Raw genomic sequence first — 23,753 nt, 5'->3', positions numbered from 1 at the left:
TTAACAAGACAGGAGGTGTTGCTCGTCGGGTTTCTGCCTAAGTGGGAATCCAGAGGGCTCTTGCTGTGTGGTGTGGAGTTACGTTCGTGACGGGGCAAGGAGGATTAGGTGACAGGGACCCAGCTGTCGTACTGTGCAGGAATGTGGTGGCACTTCTCAGTAAGTGGGCCTTGACTTTTTCCTGGGAACTGTGAAGAACTGTTAGGAAGGCTGAGAGATGTTGAAAACATGTAATAATAGAAGGCCAAGAAAATCTTGCTCTTCTCTTGCAGTTCTTTAAAGCTCAAGTGTCTTCTGTTTGGTGCATACACAAACAACATAGGCCATCCTGATCTTTTGTAGATTTTGTTTGTTGCTTCGACTAAGACTACCTTTATGAAAACATGAAATAATGCTCTAGAAATCTGAAGAGCCACTGAAGTGAGCGACTCTTTGCTATTGTTTTTTAGACACACAGAGGCAGCTTTCTTGTGAGCAGAGAGATACTTTTGATGGCATCATCCCGCCTTTGCGGAGGAAAGTACAGCCGTGCCAGGCATTTTAAGTCAAGCAGGGTGTCTGGCAAGATTTCTCTGTGCGTGGCTGGGAGTTTTAATTCCTGTCACTTCTTCAGCGAGCCCTGGAATAACAGTAGAGAGGTGCTGTTGTACAGGTTTTTCTAATTCCTTTTTGGCAGCTCCTGAGTGAAATGTTCTATATCCACCAATATCAAGTGGATAAGTATAGTGCAAAATCACGATCCATTTAGTTACCGTTTATTTGCACGGGGGTCAGCGATCTCACTGTAGCGTCGTGAGAACCGGACGGGTGTGGCTTTGTTTCCTTGCAGTGATTACAGGACAGCAGCGTGGCGGTGTCATCTCGGCCCGGACACGCGTCGATGTTCTTCTCGACAGCTTCCGTAAGAAGCAGCCCTTCACGCACTTCCTGTCCTTCGCTCTCAACCAGCCCGTCATCCAGGAGAGGTTCCTCCAGTTCAAGGAGGAGGTGCTGGAGAAATGCTCACAGGTAAGCATCCATGCGAGCGCTCCAGCCAGAGGAAACTCCTTCAGCAGAGTGTCATTCACTGTGGGAGGTTTTTGCCCTTTGCCTCAGAGGCCTCATTCTCTGTTTCCTTTCCTAGCAGTGTATTGCTAACAGGCCTTTTGCTGAAGTTGGTGGATCTGCTGTGAGTTCATTGGGAAAGCTTTTGGAATGAAGAATGGCTTTTTTAATTTGTGGAAAAATATTTTGTTCTCCTTTGAGATTTTCCTAAGTGGGTGGATATTCTAAGATTCAAACAAGGGTCGTTTCTTCTGCGTTTTTTGTTTTTAATAGGAAAGCTTCTAAATAATGTAACAGACTTTTCTACATTTTGTATGATTCTACATAACTGTGAAACCAGGTAGCGATTCACAAGTTTGCTGCTCCTTCTGTTTCACTTTTCTTTTGGTTACTGACAGTGAATGAAGATGGGTGTCAGGAAATGACTCTGTAGCACATGCCATCCTGCTAATCTAATCACTTCCCTTCCTCCCCATGAGAATCGGTGCTGACAGTCCCTCCTACTTGCCTTCAGATCTGAGAGCACCGAGAGCAGCAGGAAATAGCTAGGCATAGTGAAAATAGGGATGGGATGAAAGTAGAGCACTCCCTGTTGTATTTTAGTGTGCTTCTGCTTTGACAGAAATGGTATCTCAGTGCATAGGGCCAGCCTGGGAAGGGGGAATGGTTTTATTAAATTGCCACGTCCTCTGAGTCTGCTGGGAGGACATCTCTAGGCAGGAGGAATGAGTTCTCCTTTGCAGCAGCTGAAGGTTAGGTTGGATGCATGCAATCTAAGGTTTGTGGACCGATATTTTTACTGTTATATCTGTTGCATCTGCTTATGTCTTTCAAAGGGAAAAACATAACCTTCCTAATTGCACAGCTTGAGAAGTATGGTTTCCTGTGTGTTTATGCCTTGTGTGTGAATTACCTGATGTCTGAGGAAGATTTTTCATGGTTGCTTGTACACTAATTGTCTCATCTGTAACAGCAGAACTGGGCTGGCTTTGCAGTCTTCTTTCTCCAGGCAATTCTGATTTAAGTCCCTCTTCGCCACCCAGCTTCTTATTTCTCTGACATTTTTAGGAGGTTTCTATCACTCAGATTTCCACCTAATGTCAAGTACAACCGGTATTGGCCAATAGATACAGGAGCTGCAATGAGTGCAATGCCATGAGCACCCATTCCTCAGGCTAGGAGGATATCACTATCTCGATCTTCAGTCCCACAGTCCAGCATTAACTGCCCTATATTAAAGCTTCCCTTTATTAAATAAAAGCCCTAAAGACAGGGGAGTGGAAGCATCAGACTGGGGACAGCGAGGGAGTCCTCCAGGCGGTGTCAGTGGTCGCCTGGCTCCCCCTGTTGGCAGTGAGTTCCAGTGCTTGTGGAGGGGGGACCCCGAAGTTATGGGGAGAGAGGCATCTTTTGAGAGAGCTGTTAACTTCAACGTGGGCTCTGGCAGTGTCTGCTCATGCCTTTGGCCCTGGACTAAGACCACTGCGTTCAGCCTGGTGTTTCTCTTGGCCTTTGTCCCCTGCCAAAGGGGCATATGGCTGCTGCAGTCCTTCTGCTTGATCTCCCTTGACCCAACAGTCCTTTCACATACAGCTGGGCCTGCTCTGCTTGCAGCCTTGGACTCTGTTTATCTGATCTTCCACCTCTGGTTGTCTGCCAGCAGGTCTTGTCTCTCCCTGCAGAGAGCAAAACCTTGCTCGGTTCCAGCTTCCTGGCAGCTCAGTATAGTGCAAATCTTTTCAGTGTAACGTCTCTACGATGCAGCCTCTTCTATTCATCTGCAACTAATGCCATCATGCACACCCTTGTTCTGTGTCTTTATTCTGGCCCCGTGTGGGCCTCACCTGAGCTTGCTCCTCTCCTCTCAGAGCGCACGTTTTTCTTGCCTGCTGCCTTGGTTGCATCTCTGCAGCCTTCCATCAGCCCAGCCTCTGCTGGTGATCTGCCTTGTTCTCCACACCCCTCCCGATCTGCCCCTGTTGTATGTTTTATCTCCTGCTCACTCTTAACTGTCAGTTTACATCATGCCACTGCCTGCCATCCACTTGGAAACGTTTTCATAAATTTATCCTGGTGCTTTCCCCAGTGTTGTCAGTCACATTCCAAAGGAGCTGTCTGGGAACATCCGCAAACCTTCTTGTGCTTGCTTGTCCTCCATGGCTGCTGAAGCTCAGGTTTGGTCAGAGAAGTGCTGAAACCACTGCTGAGACCAGGCTAACCTTGTCTTCTCTGACCTTTTGTTTCTCCTGCAGCCTCTTCATGCTGTGTCTGGACAGCACAGCGTCCTGCAAAGCCATGCTGAGTGGTTAGGCAACCTGCAGGCTGGAACCTCTGGCTTGACCTGTGCTCAGAACCGGAACCCAGACGTGACTCCTCCTCATTCCAGCAGCAGCGCTGTCTCTGAGAGCATGCAGCACTCCTCTGCATTTTGCTGCTGCTGAGTCATCTGGGCACTTTTGGGAGTCTCCCCAGGTGGTGGCAGCTGGGGCTGCCCTGTAGCGCAGGGCACGGCGGTGTGGGTGGAGGTAGGAGGGCTGGGGTTCCTGCTCTCCATGCAGTGTGGGTGCAGGGTGCCCTGGTGTAGGGGCGCAGGGTTGTGCTGGCTCTGCTCAGTGCCTCATGCCTCTTGGGAGGCTTGAGAATTTTCATTTTTTGCTTGAAATATAGAAGTCAGTCAGAGGCAGGTATTTGGAGGTTTGCATATGGATAGCCAAGGAATACACAGTGCTTTATTTTTCTACCCTTCCTTCTCCCGGTATTAGCAAAAAGGCTTCTAGATATATTGCTACCTGTTAGTTCAGGAGTATATTACAGCCCTGTATGTCTCTCAATCACTCTGCAGCTGGTAATGCCACTCTAATACCGCTTTATCTCACAGCAGGGTCTGCTGGAAAGCACATCAGTAATGAAAAACAGTAATTCAAAACTGTGCCTCACAGAGCAATAAGAGAGCTTATGGATTTGTCCAAAGCGACGGGATTTCTCAGGATACTTAGAGGCATCTGAATAGATTTCAGGGACAGGAGCAGTGAGCTTCTCTTCCTGTTGCAATTTGCTGGGGCAAAGCATTGCAGCATTAGGTAGACTGTAGTGTTTGGATGAACCTCACTAATAGCGGCAAGGAAGGGGAAGACTGGGGGGGGGCATTGAGGGTTTCTTCTGGCCATTGAGCATTTGTGAGGGACTTTTCTCTCTGAAGCGGTTACCATGACAACCATTCATTTATATTTTACAGCATAGGGTTATGTTGCTGGGTGTATACTTTCTAACTATTTTTTTTTGTCCTCAATACTTTCTATGAGACAAACCTTGTGTCGAGATACAGAACACTTTGGGTGTTGTTCGTGATATCCAGTTGTCAGGGCAGCCAGCCAGCAAAGCAGAGCTGAGAGGAGACTTTCTGGAGGCTGATTTAGTACAGTGATAAGGAGGTGGCTCACCTGGCCAGGGTCGTTAGTGGTGTGGCGCTGTGGGAGCTCAGGCTGTCTGGGTGACCTTGGGAGCCTCCTAGCACAGCCATACTGGTGTTGGAGTGAGGAGGACTGAAGCGTTTGCTGCAGGTGGGTAAGGCAAGAGGTTTAGGTTCAGCAATGAAATTGCCGTGAAAAATCACGGCTGGGCTTTCAGAGCTGTGCAAACGCAGCATTTGTAGTCTTAACAGGCTGCAGATGTAGCGTGGAAAAGAAATAAGATTGCTGTAATAAATGCCAACCTGTAAATATCAAACGTTGTTAATGAGGTATTACATCTCACAGTGGAAGGGACAGAAAATGGGAGGGGTTTTTCAGCCTGCAGTTCTTCAGTCAGTTCAGGAAATGCTGTTTTTCTGGCTCGCTCCTTTGTTTGTGGGTTGGGGTGGGAGAGGGCATGTAGCTGGCATGCAGTAGCCTGCTATTAGGGAAAAAAGCAGAAAGCTGTCTGCAAATATTGGAAGCTCTTAAGACAGCAGAAAGGATGCAGCCAGGGAGGAAGAGCTAACCAGTATGATCCTTTGCCTTGTCACACAGAAGGCTCTGCTTTGGTCTTTGGTTTCCCTGCTAAAGTGTCTTAGATTTATAGGAACAATGTGCGCAGACTTTACAAAGAGGTGAAGGCTCCTAATAAAATTCTTTCCATGTTCCATCTAAAGGAGGAGAGCAAAGGTAGAGGTCTAAGCACTGAGAGGGAGATCTAATTAAAAAAAAAAAATAGAGGAGGAATTTTTAAAGCTACATGCATTGAAATGACTTGTTTTTTGTGACCATGACAAGTCAGTGTCTGAGAGAGTGGCACAAGCTAAAATGGGCAATCACACACAGGTGATGGATACAGGGAATGTTCTTCCTGCCTCTCAGTGCATCCTTAGGTGGTTCAAACAGTGAATTTGTGAGACAAACAGTAGGGTCTGTTTTATGTGTTTGTATCTGCCAGCAAGTCCCTGCAAACACACTTTTGTGTTTGCCCCGTCAGATACGGGGGATTCCCTGCTGCTTGTCCTCACCAATCTGGTGCTGTGCTTTCCATTCTGCTCCTCGCTGTGTGTGTGCACCTGCCACAACCCAGGGGAGGAAACGTGCTGGAGGAGCTTGTCACCGTGAGGCACTTGGGGAGCATGCCTTGGAATCACAGAATCACCAAGGTTGGAAAAGACCTTTAAGATCATCCAGTCCAACCGCCCAAAGGGTTCCACTGGACGTGGCAGTTCCTAAAGCATAGCATAATCTGGGACTGGAACAAGTGGGTTCAAGCTCTTTTGTGTTTCAGTGAGCTGTGCCCAACCTGGAAGGGCTGCTAAGACACCCCCAGAAACATTGCCTGCTCCAGAGAGAGCTGCCTCAGGTGCAGCATCCCGCTCACACGTGGGGGAAGTGGGATCTGCCAGCCTGTGAAAGAGCTGTAAGGGCTGTACATGGGGATTTCAGGAGCTGTCTGAAACACCGGGGTAAACCAGGAGGCTTATCTGGGTCTTGACCTGTTCGCTCTGTCCTGCTCTTCCCTGCTGGCTGTCCCAGCAGTGGCAGCACGGCGTGCGGAGGTGCCATGCCAGCACTTTGTCAGCTGTCAGCCCCCACTCAGGTGCTAGGAAAAGGCTGCTTTTGGGGCAGGTTTATGTTTACAGCACAAACTATGCTGGGGCAGGGCAGTGTCTGTCCCAGAAAATAAGGGTAGGGGTTTTGCTTTCTGACTTGTGAACTACTTTACTGTGCAGTCTTCACCACTTGTGTGCACTGTGCGAGTGACGTCAGCTGGTTGTCTCTGGCAAGAGTAAGTCAAACTTTCTCCCAGTTGCTGTTACCAAGCTGTTGTTTTGTGATGGGCCAAATATCTCCTGGCTCTGGGTACCATTAAGAGAGAAAGACTGATGGAGAGGAATTGTGTCTGGTCCTGCATGTTAACAGCAGTGTGAGTGAAAGGGAGCAAAAAGGCTTTCACTGCCTTCCGTCTGGGAAGGAGTGAGATGGAGGCATCCACCTTTCCTGCCCTATGCTCGGGGCATGCCTAATGTAATTCATCTGTGCTCATTGCAGGCTGCTGCGTGGTGCTGAGACTTGCAGCATGCTTTGCCACTAGCAGGATTTGGGGTCTCAGCCAGCAATAAAGCAATTAGCAAGGGAAAGGCAGGTATGTGCTCTGTCAGCTGGGGATGCCAAGCTTTGCTCATCTAGCCCAGCCTGTAAGTGCTGCTGTCAGCAAGGATATGCGTACTGCCACAGCGTGAACAATGCCTGATGAGATGTGAGGCATTGCACCGGCTGAGGGATGCAGTGTTTAAATGTCGGAGAGGTTTTATTTCAAACTCTGAAGCTCGGTTAGGAACTTCAAAGCTGTCACTTGCAGTCAGTGGGCTTTTATTTTCGGACATATAAATGCTTCAGCAGTGTAGTGGGCGGTGCTGGATTCTTCTGGAGCTCCAAGTGGAGGCAAGTTAACGTGCTGATGGGAAGTGGCCACTAAGTGGAAATAATTGTTTTAATATGGGTTTGTTAACCATCCTTGAGGTGTTTTTATGAATATCTGAGAACAGAAGAGCATGTTCCTTAAAGCTGAGCATAAGCACCGCTCCACCTGGGAACAGTTCTTCCCCAGCAACAACACGTAGTTCTTCTTTTAGAGGGAATTTAAACTTAATTCATCTCAGCAAACTATAGGGCACCTGGGAATGAGAAAAATGTAATTACCGGAGCTGGTATAGGCTGTGCTTGTGTTGTGAGGTGCAACCTGTGTTTAGACAGGATTTAGAGGCCATTTAGAGCTTGCTGCTGCAGCTGGCTCCAGCTTTATTTCACAGAGAGCACGCTTCACTCAAGTTCTAACTCTGTACTGACTTGTGCCGAGTGCGTGGCTGGTGGCAGTCACTAATCTGACGGCTATGGAGGTCTTTCTGAGCTGGAGCCCGCCCTAACGAGCCCTGAGCAGCCTTTGGGCCTCACTGCAAAGGCAGGCGGTGTGCAGGCGTGTGGTGCTGGGCTCTGCCTCGCTCCCAAAATCTGTGCGATGCCCTCATGTTTCAACTTTGAGACCCTAGCAACTTACCCAGTGATGCAGAGATGAGAGATTTGATGCTGGTGGCTTGCTGTTTGTTCCCTGTCGTGTAGATCCCTCTGATAGAGGTGCGTGTGTGTGTATGCGCCTGAGACGCTGTGTTTGATTTGTAGGATCATGGGGTCAGCAGCAGCCTGTTCCAGAACCCTGCAAAGCTCCACCTGACTCTGGGGACGCTCGTGCTGCTGAACGAACAGGAGATCCAGAGAGCATGCGAGCTCTTGCAGCAATGCAAGGAGGACTTTGTGGAGTAAGTGTTGCAAAGGGATGTCATCACCAAGGGCATACGTGGGGGAAAAGAAGCAAGCTGTCTTTGATGAGGAATGGTGATGAGAGCAGCTCGACAGTGTATCTAAACTCCAGAAATTTAGGAGGCTGAACGTTTTGAGTAGGAGCAGCAGAAATCACCAAGAAATCACAACCAAAGGGCGCAGCAGCACTCTCAGCTCAGATCAGCCCCTCAGCATTCCCTGCAGACCTGCTCCAGACATTTCTCACATCAGTCCCGTTATTTTTGTGAGCAATTCCTCGCTGCTGTCCCCTGCCTGCTGCAGAGGGAGGGGTGAGCTCTGTCACCTTCCCAGGTTGCCTACAGTGGGCTCCAGCACGGTGCTCCCTCCTGCCTCAGAGCAGAGGCTGAGGTGTCCTTGACATGCATTTCTGGGTGCAGGGAGTGTGCAGGGAAGGCAGCATGAGCCACGCGAGTCATCACTCTGAACCGTTCAGCGCTGCTCCAGGACCTGGGCTTTCTTGCCGCCTGTTAACACGGAACTGCAGATATTATGGCTTGAACTGTAAATGTGGTTGAATGACACTGTAATTAGCTTATCTCTGTACAGCTTAGAAATTGGAGATGGCCTGAGGAGCTGCTGTATGTATTTATTTATTTATTTTTGCAACACCTTTGCACAGAGGGCACGGACTCCTGATTTGTATTTCTTTATTTTCTACCTTGGTGCGTGAAGAATTAGCCATGCTGTGCCAGCTGATACCTTTTGGAATCAATGCACGGCCAAAATTCTTACCTCCTCTAAAAGAAAGGCTCCCTTTTTTCAGCTGCTGAACAGAAATGCAGGTGTTTCCAAGGGAGGGGGCTGCCCACAGTACTTGAAGAGTGTCGCCTTCATCAGGAGTGGGTTGAACTGAGACAGAGAGAATCTTGACTCTCCACTTCCTTTGGAGGAAGAGTCAACGCTTGAATGTATTGACAGGTTATTTCCCCTGCCATAGCCAAATAAATAGACGTTTAAAATCGATTCAGGCTCCCTTCCACATCTATGTGAACCTTTGTTAGCATTCATTTACTTTTACTAAATGCAGGCGATGCTGTCTGAAAGTCAATGTGCCCTTTTTGTACCACTTTTGGGTACATGGCCTTGAGTGTTTGTAGCCTTAGTTGTGCTGTTTTCCTCCCAGTAATGATACTGGGAGAGGAAATTGCACTCCCGTGTTCCACCTGGGAAGTGTTACTGGGAACCTCTCGGGCAGGCTGCACAAAAGCAGGCAAGGTTAGAGCGAAGTCACGCTCCCACTTAACCCGTGGTCATTACTTCTGCCTGCCCTGCGCTGCCCGCAAGACCTCAGCGCTGAATGAGGCAGGCAGCAGCACTTGCTCCCAGGAGCTCTTGCTGTGGCACCTGCCTCCCCACGATGCTCTCCTGGAGCAGGTATGCTTCACAGTGCGCTGGTAGGTGTGGGAGTGCATATTATATCCTGCACTCATTTTAGGTTTCGCCTTCCTGCCGGAGTAGCTGGCGACGGTTTTTAAAGCAGCTCTATTTACTTCCAGCGTTTGTAAGTGGATGCTGAAATGTACTTAAAACTGCATTCTGCATCAAGTGCTTTTGCCAGTGAAAATCAATGAACTGGAGGCTTTGTGTCACGATCGCTCTCTTTGCAGGGAAGGCAGCAGCTTCTCTGGAATGAGGAGTTATACCATTTGACTGCTGATAGCTTTTGCAAAAAGTAAATAGAGATTTCTGCTTTGAGATGGCCTGTGATTACTGACAAGTTGACTTACTGTATGTCTGAAACAATGTATACATTTAAATGTTTTTATGGTATTTCTTGAGATGATGAGACAATAGCAGCTGTAGCTTTTTAAGCTTTGGAAATTAGGCAGGAGGAATACCGCGCACTGCATTTCTGAAGCAAGTGTGATGTTTTGCTTTTTCTTCCATCTTAGCCAAATTACGGGAGGCAAACCCCTGACTGTGGAGGTGGCCGGGGTGGAGTACATGAACGATGACCCTGCCATGATGGATGTCCTTTACGCCAAAGTCCACATGAAGGATGGCTCAGACAAGTGAGTTCCTTGCACCCCTTTCCTTTAGCCCCCAGCGTGCGGGCAGCGCTGAGCTGCAGCAGAAGAACACTCAGCTGTCTGAAGTCGGTGGGTGCTGCTCGGGGTCCTTAGGCTGGCAGTCAGGAAGATTAAGTCATTCTCGCTTCCTAAACCAGTTAAGGCAGTGATGTGTTTGCTCTTTGAATCAGTCAGTGGTGGTGCGGTGAAGGATGTTATTTGTTTCTGTAGCAGTCTGTCGGAGTGAGTAATGGCGTCGTGGCTCAGGTGGTGATGAGATAGGCAAGAAGGTGCTCCCCAGTTCACTTACAACACAGGGCAACTTGGCCTCTGCTGCCTGGTTTCCAGCACGCAGACCAGGTGAATCTGGACAGCCTGATTTATTCTGCAGCATTTCTTTATTCTTAAAAGCCAGATACACCAAAAAGGCCTTAGAAAAAGGTTACAGAGTTGTTTTTCATGGCTCTGAGTAGCCTGAAACACACACTGGGTGTGGAACACCTGTCTTCTGACCTCTGTTGTGAAATGTCAAAGCCTGGTTGGTGCGTTTATGCTGTTCACTGCTCTGACGTGGCTTCAGCTGAAGGCTCTGCCACAGCCCTGTCCAGGATGTGGTGGTGGCTAGACAGCCTTCCTCCATCTCATTTTTGACCAGTGCATCACCAACAGCAGCATAATCTCTAAGCGTTTTCTCAAAGACTAGGGAAGTGCAAGAGCCATCATCTTCCTGAACTGCTCATGTGAGATGGGTGGGAAGGAGGCAGGGGAGCAGCCAAGAGAGCTTTAGCCTTCTCTTTTTGAGTGTTGGCCTTCTCTTTTCGAGTGTTAGCCTTCTCTTTTTTAGCTTTATCTTTTTCCGGTGGTGCTGCCCTTTGCTGTCTGATCCCCTTGCTGGAGGACAGCAGGAGCTAGCAGGGGGTGAGCAGCACAGGTGGAGGAGGGAGGTGCCAGCAGGAACCTGCTCAAGGAGGAAGAGATGTGTTCTAGCATCTCCTTTCCCCAGGGGCCCCACGCTTAATGCCCTGGGGAAAAATATGCTTTGGTCGCTCTGTTGAAGTAAGAGATTGAACGTGAGTTAAGAAAACGGGTGGGGAAATGAAAGTGTAACAATTGCTGAGAGGCAGTAGAAACCAAAATCATCTTTCCCCATTCTCAACTCTTCTGCTTTGAAGTCTGTCCTACCCTGACAGAGGTGAAACAAAGATGGGGAGGGCAAAGAACCAAGACAATCTACATCAGAGAGGGGGAGCAAATGAGGGAGAAGCACTCAAAAAGATGAGGCAGCGTTCCAATCCGCCTGCCATTGCAACTGGAGACATGCTCCCTGAGAAACGGGCTCGCTGCTGAGGTGGTGCCTCCTCTGTCCTTCCCAGAGGTCCTTAGCAGAGGTTTCGGCCTAACCCAGACCTTGTGCTTTGCATGGCAACTGGGGGCTGCCAGGCTTCTGTTCTGCAACACCGTTTGTTGCTTTTGCTTGGGAATAGGCTCAGGGAGGGCCACGTGACTGTAACATCTTCTCCTCATCCCTGCGGGTCCTGCCATCACCTGTGAATTGATTCATCTCTCCCAGCAGAATGAATTGGCACTTCTCTCTCTTGCCTGCTAAAAACTGCTGCTTTTTGCTCAGGGACATGGGCAAAGCAGGTGGGGAGCAGTTTCTCAACTGCAAGGGCAATGCTAGAGGAGCGCAGCAGCCATGTGCTGCACCATGCTGCGCCGTGCTGGCTTGGGGTGCTGCAGCCCATGTGAGAGGTGTGTTCCTTCCTGCCTCCTGCAAGATGTCTTGCTGGCTCTGTGTGGCTCCTGGTGCGGCTGGGGGTGGAGTTCCTTCCTGATCTTTGGATGATCTCGATCAGCTTAAGCCATAAAGCAGGAGATTTGATTTACCCGACTTAGCTTGCATAACTGCAGACAGCATTAGGGGCTGGCGAGCCCTTCTGCACATAGAATGGCTCAGACTGAGAGAGAGATCATGCTCTGATGCCTCCCGCACAGCAAATAATTTCCATTATAATTCATTCTAATTTGTTTTATTTCCTTGATTAACTTTATAATGCAATAAAGCACCATTTTCACTTGAGCTATTCTCTGTTAATTTGTTTTAGTATTGTCCATAATGATATTCATTTAATCTTTGTCATTGCTAATTTTAAAAATCACTGATGTAAAGCCAGAAAATAGCCGAAAACCATGACAGTCGGAAGTTGGAGAGTCTAGAAATTGCCGCGTGGCTGCCGGCAGCCCACCAGGCTTGCGAGGCACAAGTGGGCGGCGTAGGAGCTGGCAGCCGGAGCGTGGCCACCCCGAGCCCTGGGGCCAGGCTCTGCCTCTCCGAGCCTGCTGCTCTGTGGAGCTTTGGGCCCTACACCAAGCAGGTCCGCCGGGAGCTGAAGTGCCTGAACGCCGCGGGGACCATAGGTTTGGGCCATGGCAACAAACTCTTTGCTATGCTAAATCCGCCCTGCTTTGTGGAATGTGTGCAGCAGAAGCCTTGTCAAAGGAGGAAGGACAGAGGAAGCCTTGTGAAACAGCCAGAACTTTTTGCAGGAGAACTGAATTCTGATGGCTCTGTTACCTTCCCTTGCTCCCTTTTCCTGAGCGCATGCAGAGACCTCATTTCACACACGCTGCCCTTCCTGGCAGAAAAGTGAAACACTGACAGTGCAGGAATTTCTCCTCAGCTTACTTTGCTCGGTTCTTTCTCCTTTTGCCTTCCTAGGCTGCAGGCGATCGCCGATCAGCTGGTGGAGCGGTTCGTGGCCTCTGGCCTCATGCTTAGGGAATGGGATAGGGTGAAACTGCACGCTACTGTCATGAACACGCTCTTCAGGAAAGACCCAAGTGGTGGTGGGTATCCCTGTTCTTTATTGGTAAATGCGTAGAGACATAGAATGGTTAGAGTTGGAAGGGTCCCTGAAAGCCTATCTGGCCCAACTCCCCTGCAGTGAACAGGGACACCTCCAGCTCCATCAGGAGCTCAGAGCCCCGTCCAGCCTGGCCTTGGGTGTCTGCAAGGATGGAGCACCACCACCTCTCTGGGCAGCCTGTGCCAGTGCCTCACTGCCCTTACTGTAAAACATGTTTTCCTTATATCCAATCTAAATCTCCATCTTTCAGTTTGAAACCATTTCCTCATGTCCATTTAATGCAGTACCACTGAACAGGAAATGTTTTGGTCAGTAACTGTTGGCTTTTACACTTTTTGTGTTGGGTTGTTTTTTTTGTTTAAATTATTTTTGTGCTTATTTTAATTTTAAAAGTGCCTTGAAGATTGTGTGGGGGATGTTGCTAAATAAAACTCAAGAAAAACTGAAAAAGCAGCCAGCAGGGCTGGAGGAGGCAGGTGTTTTTTGAGTACTTTCTGGGTCCTTTCTAAGGTTCTTCGACACAGTTTCAGACCCACTCTTGGCCAGCAGCACTGACGAGGTCTGGACCAGCCTCTGAGTCGCTGCAAGGACATTAAGCCTGAAATTGCCCTTTGAGGCGGGGGAGGGGGCACAGTGGCAGTAGCATCCAGTTTGTGTGCTGAACCACCCCATCAGGTATATGAGGCATTCGGAGACAGTGGGGAGAGCTTCACCCAGGCAGCCATATGGGATCTGAATAGCATCGGTTGTGAGTGGGACCTCACAGTTAATGCTGGAGATGTAGAAGAAATATGGAATGTATTCAGTGAGTGTGGCAAAGGTCCCTTGGAAAGAACAGATAGTGTACTTAAGGATTATATAAAACTCCAGACATCCTCTGGGGAGGTGGATCTGAGATGGAGACGTTTGGCAGTCACTTTAGGCCTGGATTGCTGTTTTCCATGTCTCAGTGAGTGGCTGCGTGCCTGCCTCACATACACACACGCAGATGGTGTGCAGGGACACTCCCCATAGGAGGTAGTGCAGGTGCCCTCTAGAATCACACCAGCAACAGCTGTGTGCAGGGTCTTTCCTCCAGGTGATGCAGGTGATCCTGGTGGAAGCACTGATCCCTGTGTAGTCAGCACTGTTGTCCTTAAGATCAAAGTGGAAGTGTTTTTGCATGAAGAGCTGTGCGAGGATGGTTTATTAGCTGGCAGCTGACTTTGGGGAGGGGAGGAGTGGGGGGTGAAGTACAGCACACGTAGTTCTCCCATCTGAAGCTCATTCTGGTGGTGGCTTTTCTCTTTCCAGCTGAAGAGCGAAGCAACACAGTGACTGGTAAATCATCCTTCAAGGAGCGGGAGTCGTTTAATGGCCGAAACGTCCTCAAGGTCAGTGGGAAACAATTAGGGAAATTGAGCTAGCTGCGGATATTAGATAGCCAGAAGAGATTGAAGCACCTCTTTAAAACTGCTTTTGTCTTTGGCTTATGGGATCTCCCAGAGGGGGGGATCTGTTTAGAAAATAAACAATCTAGATCACTCCTAATTGGGAGCATTACAGTATTTAACAGAAGCGTTCTCAAAGCTGGTGAGCTCAGATCAGGAGTACGTCACACGAATGCTAAGTGGGTGTTGGTGTTGTTGTTCACTTTGCTCGTGTTTTACCCTGGAGACTTAGCCTTGTGTTGGTTTGCAGCCCACCAGAAATGCAGACTTTGTTGCTCTTGTTCCACTCACTCATGCTTGTTTTTATGCCGTTAAAACTGCCATTTCACATGCTCTTTTTGTTCGTTACATCTCTGCTATTGGTTTGCGTGGATCTGCTCTAGCAAACCAGTGGATAGTGGTGGGGATCCCCACCGGCTGGGCTCGTAGGGCTTTGGTATTGATGGAGGGAAGGAAGCAAGATCCCCCAGGCTGCAGAGGTGGCAGTGTTGGGCTGATGTGGGGTGCTCACGCCCCCTGAGTGTCGAGGGAGAAAAGAGGAGCCTGGAGAAGGAACACAATGCTGGGTTGTAAGCCAATTTAAATCCTCATTGTGTGAGCTGATTTGTTATGATAAGAGGGAGGCAGGAGAATGCAGGAATACGTGCGTTCATATCTGAAATGATAGATGTTCTGGCCACAGATTGGCAGCAAAGAGACATGAGCAAGGATGTAGGTTGGATGTGAGATGGGCAGATTGAGAGGACTGTGGGGCATCAGGGGACAGAAGAGGTCTGTCCTGCATTTGCAGTTCTGCTGTGCAATGCGTTAGGCGCTGGCTGCACGGGATGCAAAGACAGAGAGCAGGGCTGATTGATCTCCTCCGCGCAGAGGACAAACAAAGGGACAAAATTAGGTTAAGCTCTCGCCGGCTGTGCGGGCACGGTGTCATGACTCAGCACTGCCACGTGCCGAGCGCTTGCTGTGAGACCACAGGGCTGCGTGGCAGAGCAGGCCAGCATGGACATGGCCCCTTTTTCAGCTCCCAGCGCCCGAGCTGGCTCCAGAGAGGGCAGGTGGCAGCCCCAGGTGCCCAGACACACTCAGCTTTCTGGGAGTGTCCGTGTTTTGCTTTGCCCATCAGTCCTTTTTGCATTTGCTGAATTTGTCCTCAGACTATAGAGAGACGTAAAATCCAGCTGCCCTTCTTCCTTAACGCTCCTCATCCAAAAACATGCACGATTTGGAAGGCATTATGCTGCTCCCTTGACTGTTGGCACCACTTGTGGGTTGCACTGTGGGGCTGTGGGTCTCGTGGTGTGTGGCGCTTAGAAATACCTCAGCCCTACCTCAAATGCCATTTTTTATTTGGCTGCTCTCTGAAATCAGAGCCAAGGCGCTTTTAAAACCCCTAATTGATTCTGTACTGATGTAGCCCAAAGAGCTGCTGGCTGTTTGGACTGTTGATAATTACTTCAAAGCGTGCCTTGCTGCAAGAAATGTCATCCTTCTCCCCCACCTCCACTACGTTTCCTAACCTACTCGCTTCATATTTCCCTTTGGTCTCCCACGTGCCTGCAGCAGAGCGCCCGTTGGCATTAATTAATTACATGAGTCATAAATAGCTGCAGGCTTCTTACCCGAGGAGCCCGGCCCCAGTCGGCTGCCAGTGTGCTCCAGCATGACCTTGCAGAACTGCACCACGTCCTCTTTTATATACATTATTTATCTTCTGCTCAGCGAGGTTGCCCTCTTGCAAAGCAGCTGCATTAGCTCCTGCAGCAGGATCTAAACGGAGGGCGTTGGTGAGCGTGGCATTAAGTCATCACGCTGGGGCTCCTTGCACGGCTGTGGCTGTGGTGCTGCCAGGCACGGGCTCGGCTTAGCAGAGGGTAGGACCTACAGGTAATGGTGCACAGCAAGGTGAGGACAGCCTGGTTCTGCCACTCCCCTGGGGCCACAGCTTATGCGTGTGTGCAGATGCACTGGCAGCAGTGTTTGCCGATAGGCTGCCTGCACTACCCTGAGCTCCAGCTGGTATTTTGCTTTCGGCAGAACTCATCAGAATTTTATTGAATAATCCTTTGTTCTCCCCGTTCCGCAGAGTTAAACATACCCTCCTGTTTGTGCTAATAAATGGTTGTGCGGGCCGGTGCTTTCCCACACTGCTCAGAAAATAGGTCCTGTAGGATGAGCTACGTTGGGAGCTTAAATTACTTCTGTCTTGAAGAATGTCCGTGCAAAAGGTTCCTCAGTCTGCTTGGTGCAGAAAGCCCAGGGGAAGCGTGTGAGTGATTTGTGCCTCCCGTGGAGGCACGAGACGCTTTGGCTTCGTACTTGTCTAGCTGAGTCCCCAGGAACAGGGATGCTTTATGAGCCACTTCATACAGAGCGATACGTATTGCTTCCAGGGTGGTGGTGCGCCCAAGTCAAGGACCATGATCCTGCTCCAGCATCTCCCAGAGAGCAGCTCCTTCCCCATGCGAGCAAGGTCAGGCTGGGCACAGCAGGGAGATGCCAGCTTGGCAGCCCCTTCGTGCTGCCTCCTCCTCCCCTGCCCTGCAGGGTGGCTGCGTGCCCAGCATCGCAGCTGGCGCAGTGCTGGCACCGAGGCGGCTGGGGCAGCTGCGCGCATCTCCGGAGCTGGGGCTCGGCCGCCTCCAGGCTTTTATTTATTATTTACTTGGTAAATTTCCCTCAGTGAAAATGCTAAGGCTGTGGTGAATAAATAGAAATGCAAAGGAACGTGAAGGTACAGCCAAAATGTTCCAGGATCCTTCTAAAAGGCTCACAATAGGAAGAGAACCATCTGAACTCACACAGCATCAGAACTGAAGGATTCTAAGTTGAGGTTTGAGGCATAAAAAGGGTGGCCTGTGCTGTGTTCGGACCAGAGGTAAGCACATTTTGAGCAAGGAAAGGGATGAACCCTGCCTTAACAGCTTATGAGATTACAGACTTGAGAGAGCAGCTCTGGAGGTGCCACAGAGCAAAGCTTGGGTGGGCACTGAGCTGAGGTGCCAGGCCAGGAGCTGGGTCCGTTGGGACAGGGGCACGTGCTGGTGGGACAGATGAGGCATGACCTGACAGGGCTCTACATTGAAGGGCATTAAGTTAGGGGGCCATGTTCCCTGCCGCTTGATGATTTTATTGAGTGACAGACCAGCGCTGGTGGGTTGCACACACACTTGGTGGTATTCTCTGTTGCTACTTCTGTCTCGCTGGGCAAGAGTAGTGCAGCAGCTGTGGTACTGCAGCAGTTCAGTTTAAGATGTTTGATGCAGCACCACATGAAAGCAAAATCTTGGCCTGGAAGCCCTTCCTGTACCCTGAAAATACCCTAAGCTCAGCAAGCTGTTAAGCAGGGCAACTTCTGCCCCTGCACAGTCACTGCTGCTGTTTCCCCTCTGGGCTGAGGAGCGCTGTGTGTATTCTGCAGCTCTTGGCACCCAGACCGCATCTCTGCAGCTCTCCTTTGGGAGTTTGAGGAGATGGACTTTTCTCCCATCTTATTCTTTAAATCAGAAGACCCACGTTAGGTGAGATCAAGGCCGCCCAGTGTGCAGAAAGGATCTTGTGGTCCTCGGTGGTGTGATGAGAGTACGTACCCAGCACAGCTCTGAGAACTGCAGCAAGTGCGTGCTCTGCAGAGGAGAGATCTCTGCCTTCAGTTCTGATCGTGCCGCTATCGAGAGAGAGAGGAGGTCAACATGTGCATGATCCGGAGGGGAAAAGGAGGAGTAGTTGGGTCACCATGAAAACACTTACCTACAAACAGCAGTCTGCGTTTAGTGCTGAAAAAGAAAAAAGAGCACATTGACGAGTGAAAGTGGGCAGCTCATTGCAAAGGCGCCCTGGCCCTTCTGCTGGCTAATCCTCCCAGTCTGCCTGACTTAATGGGCTGGCTCTGTGGCCAGGCTCTTCCTCTCAGTGGCTGTGAAGGGATCTGGGAGGTCACATTGGCAGGTCCTTGTCCCGGCGTTCCCAGGTGCCTCACATGCCTCCTGGCATCACTGCAGCAAAGCCAAAGCCCAGGTCCTACAGCACCTGCGGCAGCTGTTTTTAATAGAGAGTGTTGGGAGCCAGAGGGGTGAGGCCGCTTGGGAGAAGTGCAGGGGTTGATCGTTAATTCCTTAAACCAGTTGTACTGTGAATCCCTCACGTTGGAAGTTAGCAGAGCCTTTAATGTGCTGGGGTATTTTATTCTTGTCGGAAAGATGTGCGAGGATCCAGTAACCTCCAAATGTCCCACTTGTGTTTGTTTCTTAGTTTGCAGAATGCCTTTCACCATAGCAACTAGGGCTTGCTTTCCTCAAGTGCATGAATTTTCATGGATTTGCAGCAAGGAGGGGAAACGACCCAAAACCCTGTGCTAAAGCAAAGGCTTTGCAGCGTGGCAGGAGCATTGCTGGGTTCTGCTCGTGGAGGAGGAGCCAGAGGGTCTCAGCTGAGCAAAGGCTGCATCTGGCCCCAGAGAGCTCTACTGGAAAGAAGGCAAGCCTGGATGTAGCCTCCCTCCCTGTCTCTCATGCAGATGGAACCTTGCAATGAGCTCCTCCTGCCTTGGGGATGTAGAGGACAGTGGGGCCATGACCTCCTGTGGCCCTTTCTGAGCTTGTTGATATACGGTCACCATGTAAGATAGACACCCATGGAATGGCATTTGCTTACGTGCCAAAAGCTCCGTGGCATTTAGATGGCATTTATTCTGGCTCAGTAAAATAAAAATATAAATAAGAAACCGCCCATCATGCATGCCAAGAACGCCCTGAATTCTGCTTGCCGCTCACTCTGACATGAGTGGTGCTTTTCCAAGTATTATTGGTGTATGTGTGACTGCTGTCCAAGGGGCAGCATGGGTGATTTAAGCAGGAGGGCTTCTCCTTTGTCACCACCGACTCGTGTCCTGCGCTGGGCTCGCACTAACCTGGGGTGCCGCTCACTTGTCTGTTATTTCAGGTCTCTTGTTGCTGTGCTGCAGAGCAAGAGAATATAAATGACTGGACGTAACGGGCTGAATGCTAATGGTAAGGGAGTTAGTGTTCTGCTTCTAGCACAGACCCGCTGCGCTCCCCCAGGATAGGCTGCCAGGCTTTTGTGCGCAACTTGCCTCCCTCCTGAAGTCCAGATGCTTTCTTCTTTGTAAGGGAAAAGAGGTTTTGGGTGCCCGACCGGTGTAAAGAGCCACGGGAAGGAAGCCCTGGCCAGTGTCAGCGGGAGGTGGGAGCTCTGTGAAGACGCACCGCTCTGGTTGGGTGCTGCCTACCTGCTTCTGGTGCCCATCTTGTGTTGCTCCTGGCCAGCCTCCAAGCACAATTAAACCCCTGGCAGATAGTCACCGGCGTAGTGGTGTCTGCAGTGAATAACACAGGAATCAGATGTTTCTTTCTTGGCACCAAACTGTCTCAGGAAACATATTTTGAAAGTGAAAATAGAAGAGGAAAAAATGCATTAATTGAACAAGCTTCCCAGATCTTGACCAGTTGCTCGATTGGGTTTCATCCTCTGTGAGCTGGCAGGGAATTGGTTTGGGTTTGTCTGGGGGAGTCAGGGAGCTGTGGTTCAGGTCCCTGCTGGAAGGGTTCACTGCACTTCTCGAGGCGAGGAGGGAGGAGCTCCAGGGCAGCTTCTGCAGGTGGAGTCTGTTGGGTTGGCCAGCAGAGCTTTTAGCTTTTAGCAGAAGTGCACGAAGCCAGACGTGCTGACCCCAGAGGTCCCTGTTTTACCAGCAGCTTCCCAGCACTGGGTTGTGTCTGTGAGCGGGAAGCAGCAGTGACAGAGGAGGAGCTCTGACAGACAGAGGGTTTGCTGGAGTCTGATGACTCCACCTGGTCTTTCACATTTCTAACCTGGCCAAGGAGAGCAGGGTATCTCGCTTTTCCTGCTGGCAGGCCCCAGGCTAACGACGGCACACACATCACTCGCCTGCAGCGCTGATTCACTGCTGGCGGTTTTGTACCGCTGAGCCATTGTGCCCCAGCCCTGGGCACTGCTTCCCGGGCTGGAGCTCCAGCAAAGCAAGCTCCTCCCTGCAGAGCAGGTGCGCACGTGCACCTCTGCGTCTTCTCCTGCGGTAACACTGCTCTTTGCTGGGATTGTTTAATTGCGAGGCATTGCTGTGAATTTTTGCTCTCTTAGTGTTTCTGAGCTCTTGGCAGGGCAGCGTGGGCTCGTTATCAATTCAGGATGGGTCATTTTTGGCTGACTGCTGGAGACAACGTAAGGCTTTACAGCGATCGATAACCCTGACGGCAGCACAGAACCCAGGCCAGGCAGTGCGAGCGCAAGCCAGAGATTACGTAGAGGAAGTTTTAAGTACCTTGGCCTCCCTCCCATCACCTGGGTTCCTTCTGTCCTCCCACTGCCTCCTCGGGCAGGCCCATTAATACTTCTCGCTCTTGTTGAGCCTTGAGCCCATGACAGGCGATGTGAAGGCACGAGCCTGCACTGGCAGCTCCACTCTCTGTCAGCAGAGCCGAAGTGTGCTGCAGCCATCCCAGGGCAGCACCGTGATTTATTGCTGCCGTTCCCAGGTCTCCACACAAAGGTGCTACTGCGTTCCAGGAGGGCTGCTTGACCAATACCCAAATGCACGTTTCTACTGCTTCATCCAGGAATCCTCCTTTGCAATTATTTCCCCAGCGTTTCAGTCATATCTGCTTCACAATCTGAGGCAAAGGGGGAAAACGCACAGAAATAGCCCTCCTGGTTTTGATGTGCCGCTCTGACTTTGATAAGGAGTTGTTGTGGTTTGGGGGCTGATGCTTGGAGCAGCGTGTTTGGCTGATGATTGCAGGGAGCAAGTGGTTTGATGTGCGAGTATTTCCCTGCTGTGCAGGCTCAGCACATCTCCAGTGCCTTCACGCTGAGGTGCAGGGCTTGAGGTTAAACGTTAGCAGTGTGCTCTCCTTGTCGAGGTCTAATTTGATTTGGGAAGGCAGAGGGTACTTAGTCGAGTGATGCTATTCCCTCGAGGGGCATTAGGAGCTGGCACGGCGTGCGCAGGGTCGGCTCTGCAAATTGACCTTTCCCTCCATTGGGCTTGTTTTCATTTACAGTATTAAGAAATCCCCCATCCCACCCCCTTATTTATTCCTCAGGCAGCGAGGACGTAAATCCGTCGGCGTGTTTGGATTTAGGGCATTGCCGCGTTGTGTCCTGCTCCGGCCAGATGCCGCTGCTCGCGGCAGCCCTGCGAGTGACCGGCATTCCTCCCTACAGATCCACGCCTCCTCCTCTCTGCAGCCCTCTGGGAAGGGGAACCGCACCAACCTCCAGGTCTCTCCTTTTCCAGAGGAAAAGGAAAAACACAAAGCGCTCTTCTATTTCATCGGCCTCCCTACAAGCAGAGCGTTTCCGTGGTGGGAGATATAAATATCCTTCTCGGCTCTGCTTGGCTTCTCCCCAAGTTAAATAGAAGTGGAAGCAGAAAGTGGAGGCTGAGCCCTCCGAAGTCTCCCCCAAGCCTCCAGGATGACTGCGGGATGTCTGCTTGTCACGGAGGCACAGAGCCCTCGGAGGAGGATGCTCCAGGGCCTCTTTCTAGATTGCCTGCAGTGGATCTCGGCCATGCGGTGCCGTGACTCTGACACTCATGCATGGTATCCAGTTGCCTATGAGCGCAGAGGAGCATTGGTGAGGGGCTGGCTTGAAAGGAGAGCAGGAAAAAAATCGGGCCGTGGCTGTCCTTTAAGTCTTGTAGTGCGTTTGCTCTCAGAAAGTACAGCTGCATTACCAAAAATCAATAGTCCTAGCAGTGTTCTCCCTAGGAAACACACACGCTCAGACACGCAGGAGGTGGTAGTGCTTAAAAAAGGCCATGGGAATACCAAGTGCTTCGTTACAAAGGCTTCGCTTCACTTCTAGCAGTGTACAGTATGCAGCCTTACCCAGCTGCTGCCTTCTGGGGCTCTCCCATGGCCTCCCCCATCTGGCAGGGGCTGCCTTGCTGGCTGCTCGGGAGGACACCGTCCCTCTCTGCTCTGCCCAAACGAGAAGAAAAGGAGACCAACCTCTTCCCCAACATCTCTTATTCATGAAGCATTTAATCCTAAGTCCTACCCAGGCTTTTGGGAAGATGATTAATCTTTAATTGTTTTCATCTTTAATTGCATCAAATGGAGTTTGTGTGGCGGCAGTCGTTGCTCTTCCTGTCCTCCGCACCCCTTGGTGAAACCCCCCTGGGACAGCCTTGTTCCAGTGGGGCTCTGGAGCAGTGATGGGCAATGGAGAGCCACGGGGCGCTTCTTCCAGGTGCTGGTGCTGCTCGACCTGCTCTGCCAGCTGTTGGGGTTTTGACCATGGGGTGCAGGGAGGAGGTGATGGAGAAATTGGCTCTGGGAGTAGTGCTTTCAATCCATGGGTGCGTTTTCTGTGTCCTAATGGAACGGAGCAGGAGCGTTGCTCTCCAAGGCGATGCCGTTCAGCAGTGTTGCTGAGCTTCCCCGTGAGAACCTGATGTCATCTTTTGGCTGGCCTCATGGATGGGATGAATGGGCTGAGGCACGCCTCCGGCCCCGGCACTGGCTCATATGTGTGAACCCGCTGCCAGTCCCTTGCCGAACAAAGGAAGGATTGTTGAGCAGAGCAGGGCCAGTGCTGGGATGGTGCCTGTTGCCCCTGGTTAGGAGTGAGCCGTGACCCTAAGCCCCACGTCCTGTGGCCTGGGCCAGGAGTAAACACCCTGTCCTCAGCGCGTGTGCCGTAGCTATGCTGGAATGGGGGGTGCGGGCTTGGCGAGCAGCATGTGGCCTTACAACGGGAGCAGCTGCAGGCTGAGCTGCTGTCATCGTTCCTGAAAGGCTTTTTCTCCTCTCACGCAGCTCTTTGAGAACTTCTCCTTCGGCGAGGCGCAGCTGGACGCGGTGCTGCTCTCCCAGCGCTACTCCTCGGATGCCTCCAGGTACTATGGCACAGCGGGGCAGCTGGCACTGTGCTGACCTAGGGGACTGCGGCGGGGCCCCTGCGGGCTGTTTGCCACTCGAGCGACGAAGAGCAGCGGCTGCACGTGGCTCAGGGGCACCTCCTGCCTCGTAGCGTGGCCGTACTGCAGGGGGGAGGCTGGGGCTCACAGGGGGTGTGGGATCCCCCTGCGCCATTGTCCACAGAGAGCTTGGGCGCATCTCCAGCAGCCTCCCTGATACCGGCCTCCAAATAAAGGAATTCCCTTCACGGCCAAGTGTTTGTCTGCTGTTGCATTGATGGCGCCTGTGGCTAAGCTCACAGCGTAGGCAGGGCTGTCCCCCAGCAGCTCAGGCTGACCAGGGCCCATCCGTGTCACCGGGCGCTTCCAGGGATGGGGCACCCACAGCTCTGGGCGGCGGTGCCAGCGCCTCACCGCCTTCTGAGTGAAGAATTTCCTCCTAACATCTAACCTAAATCTCAGTTCTTTTAGTTTACGGCCATCTCCGCTCACGCTATCGCTCTGCCCACGCCCGGAGTCGGTCCCCCTCCCGCTTACAGGCTCCCTGCAAGCGTCCCTAGTGCTTCCCGCAAACGCAAGCGTTGCTTTCCCGCAGACCCCGGCCATCGGGCTGCGGCCCCGCTCACCGGTGCGCGGGGACGGGGCACGGCGGGGTCGCCGGCCGCGGGGCTGGGGGCGGCCCGAGG

The 23,753-nt window shown here is 51.2% G+C and overlaps 1 protein-coding gene across 6 annotated transcripts in view; it reads left to right on the top strand.

The window, feature by feature from the left end:
- The window catches only part of ASCC1 (activating signal cointegrator 1 complex subunit 1), a 28,632-nt gene extending 5,310 nt beyond the window's left edge, over positions 1-23,322 (top strand). For all 6 annotated transcript variants that reach the window (XM_021398125.1, XM_021398126.1, XM_021398124.1 and 3 more), the window contains 6 exons: positions 830-1,008; positions 7,680-7,816; positions 9,752-9,871; positions 12,588-12,715; positions 14,029-14,108; positions 22,967-23,322. In XM_021398125.1, coding sequence (XP_021253800.1) covers positions 830-1,008; positions 7,680-7,816; positions 9,752-9,871; positions 12,588-12,715; positions 14,029-14,108; positions 22,967-23,083 — 761 coding nt within the window. In that variant the 3' untranslated portion in view covers positions 23,084-23,322. The remainder of the gene's footprint in view (positions 1-829; positions 1,009-7,679; positions 7,817-9,751; positions 9,872-12,587; positions 12,716-14,028; positions 14,109-22,966) is intronic.

Source organism: Numida meleagris, chromosome 5 (genome assembly GCF_002078875.1).
Source record: "Numida meleagris isolate 19003 breed g44 Domestic line chromosome 5, NumMel1.0, whole genome shotgun sequence".
NCBI lineage: Eukaryota > Metazoa > Chordata > Aves > Galliformes > Numididae > Numida > Numida meleagris.
Note: the sequence above shows the minus strand (reverse complement) of the source record. Positions and strands in the feature narration are given on the sequence as shown.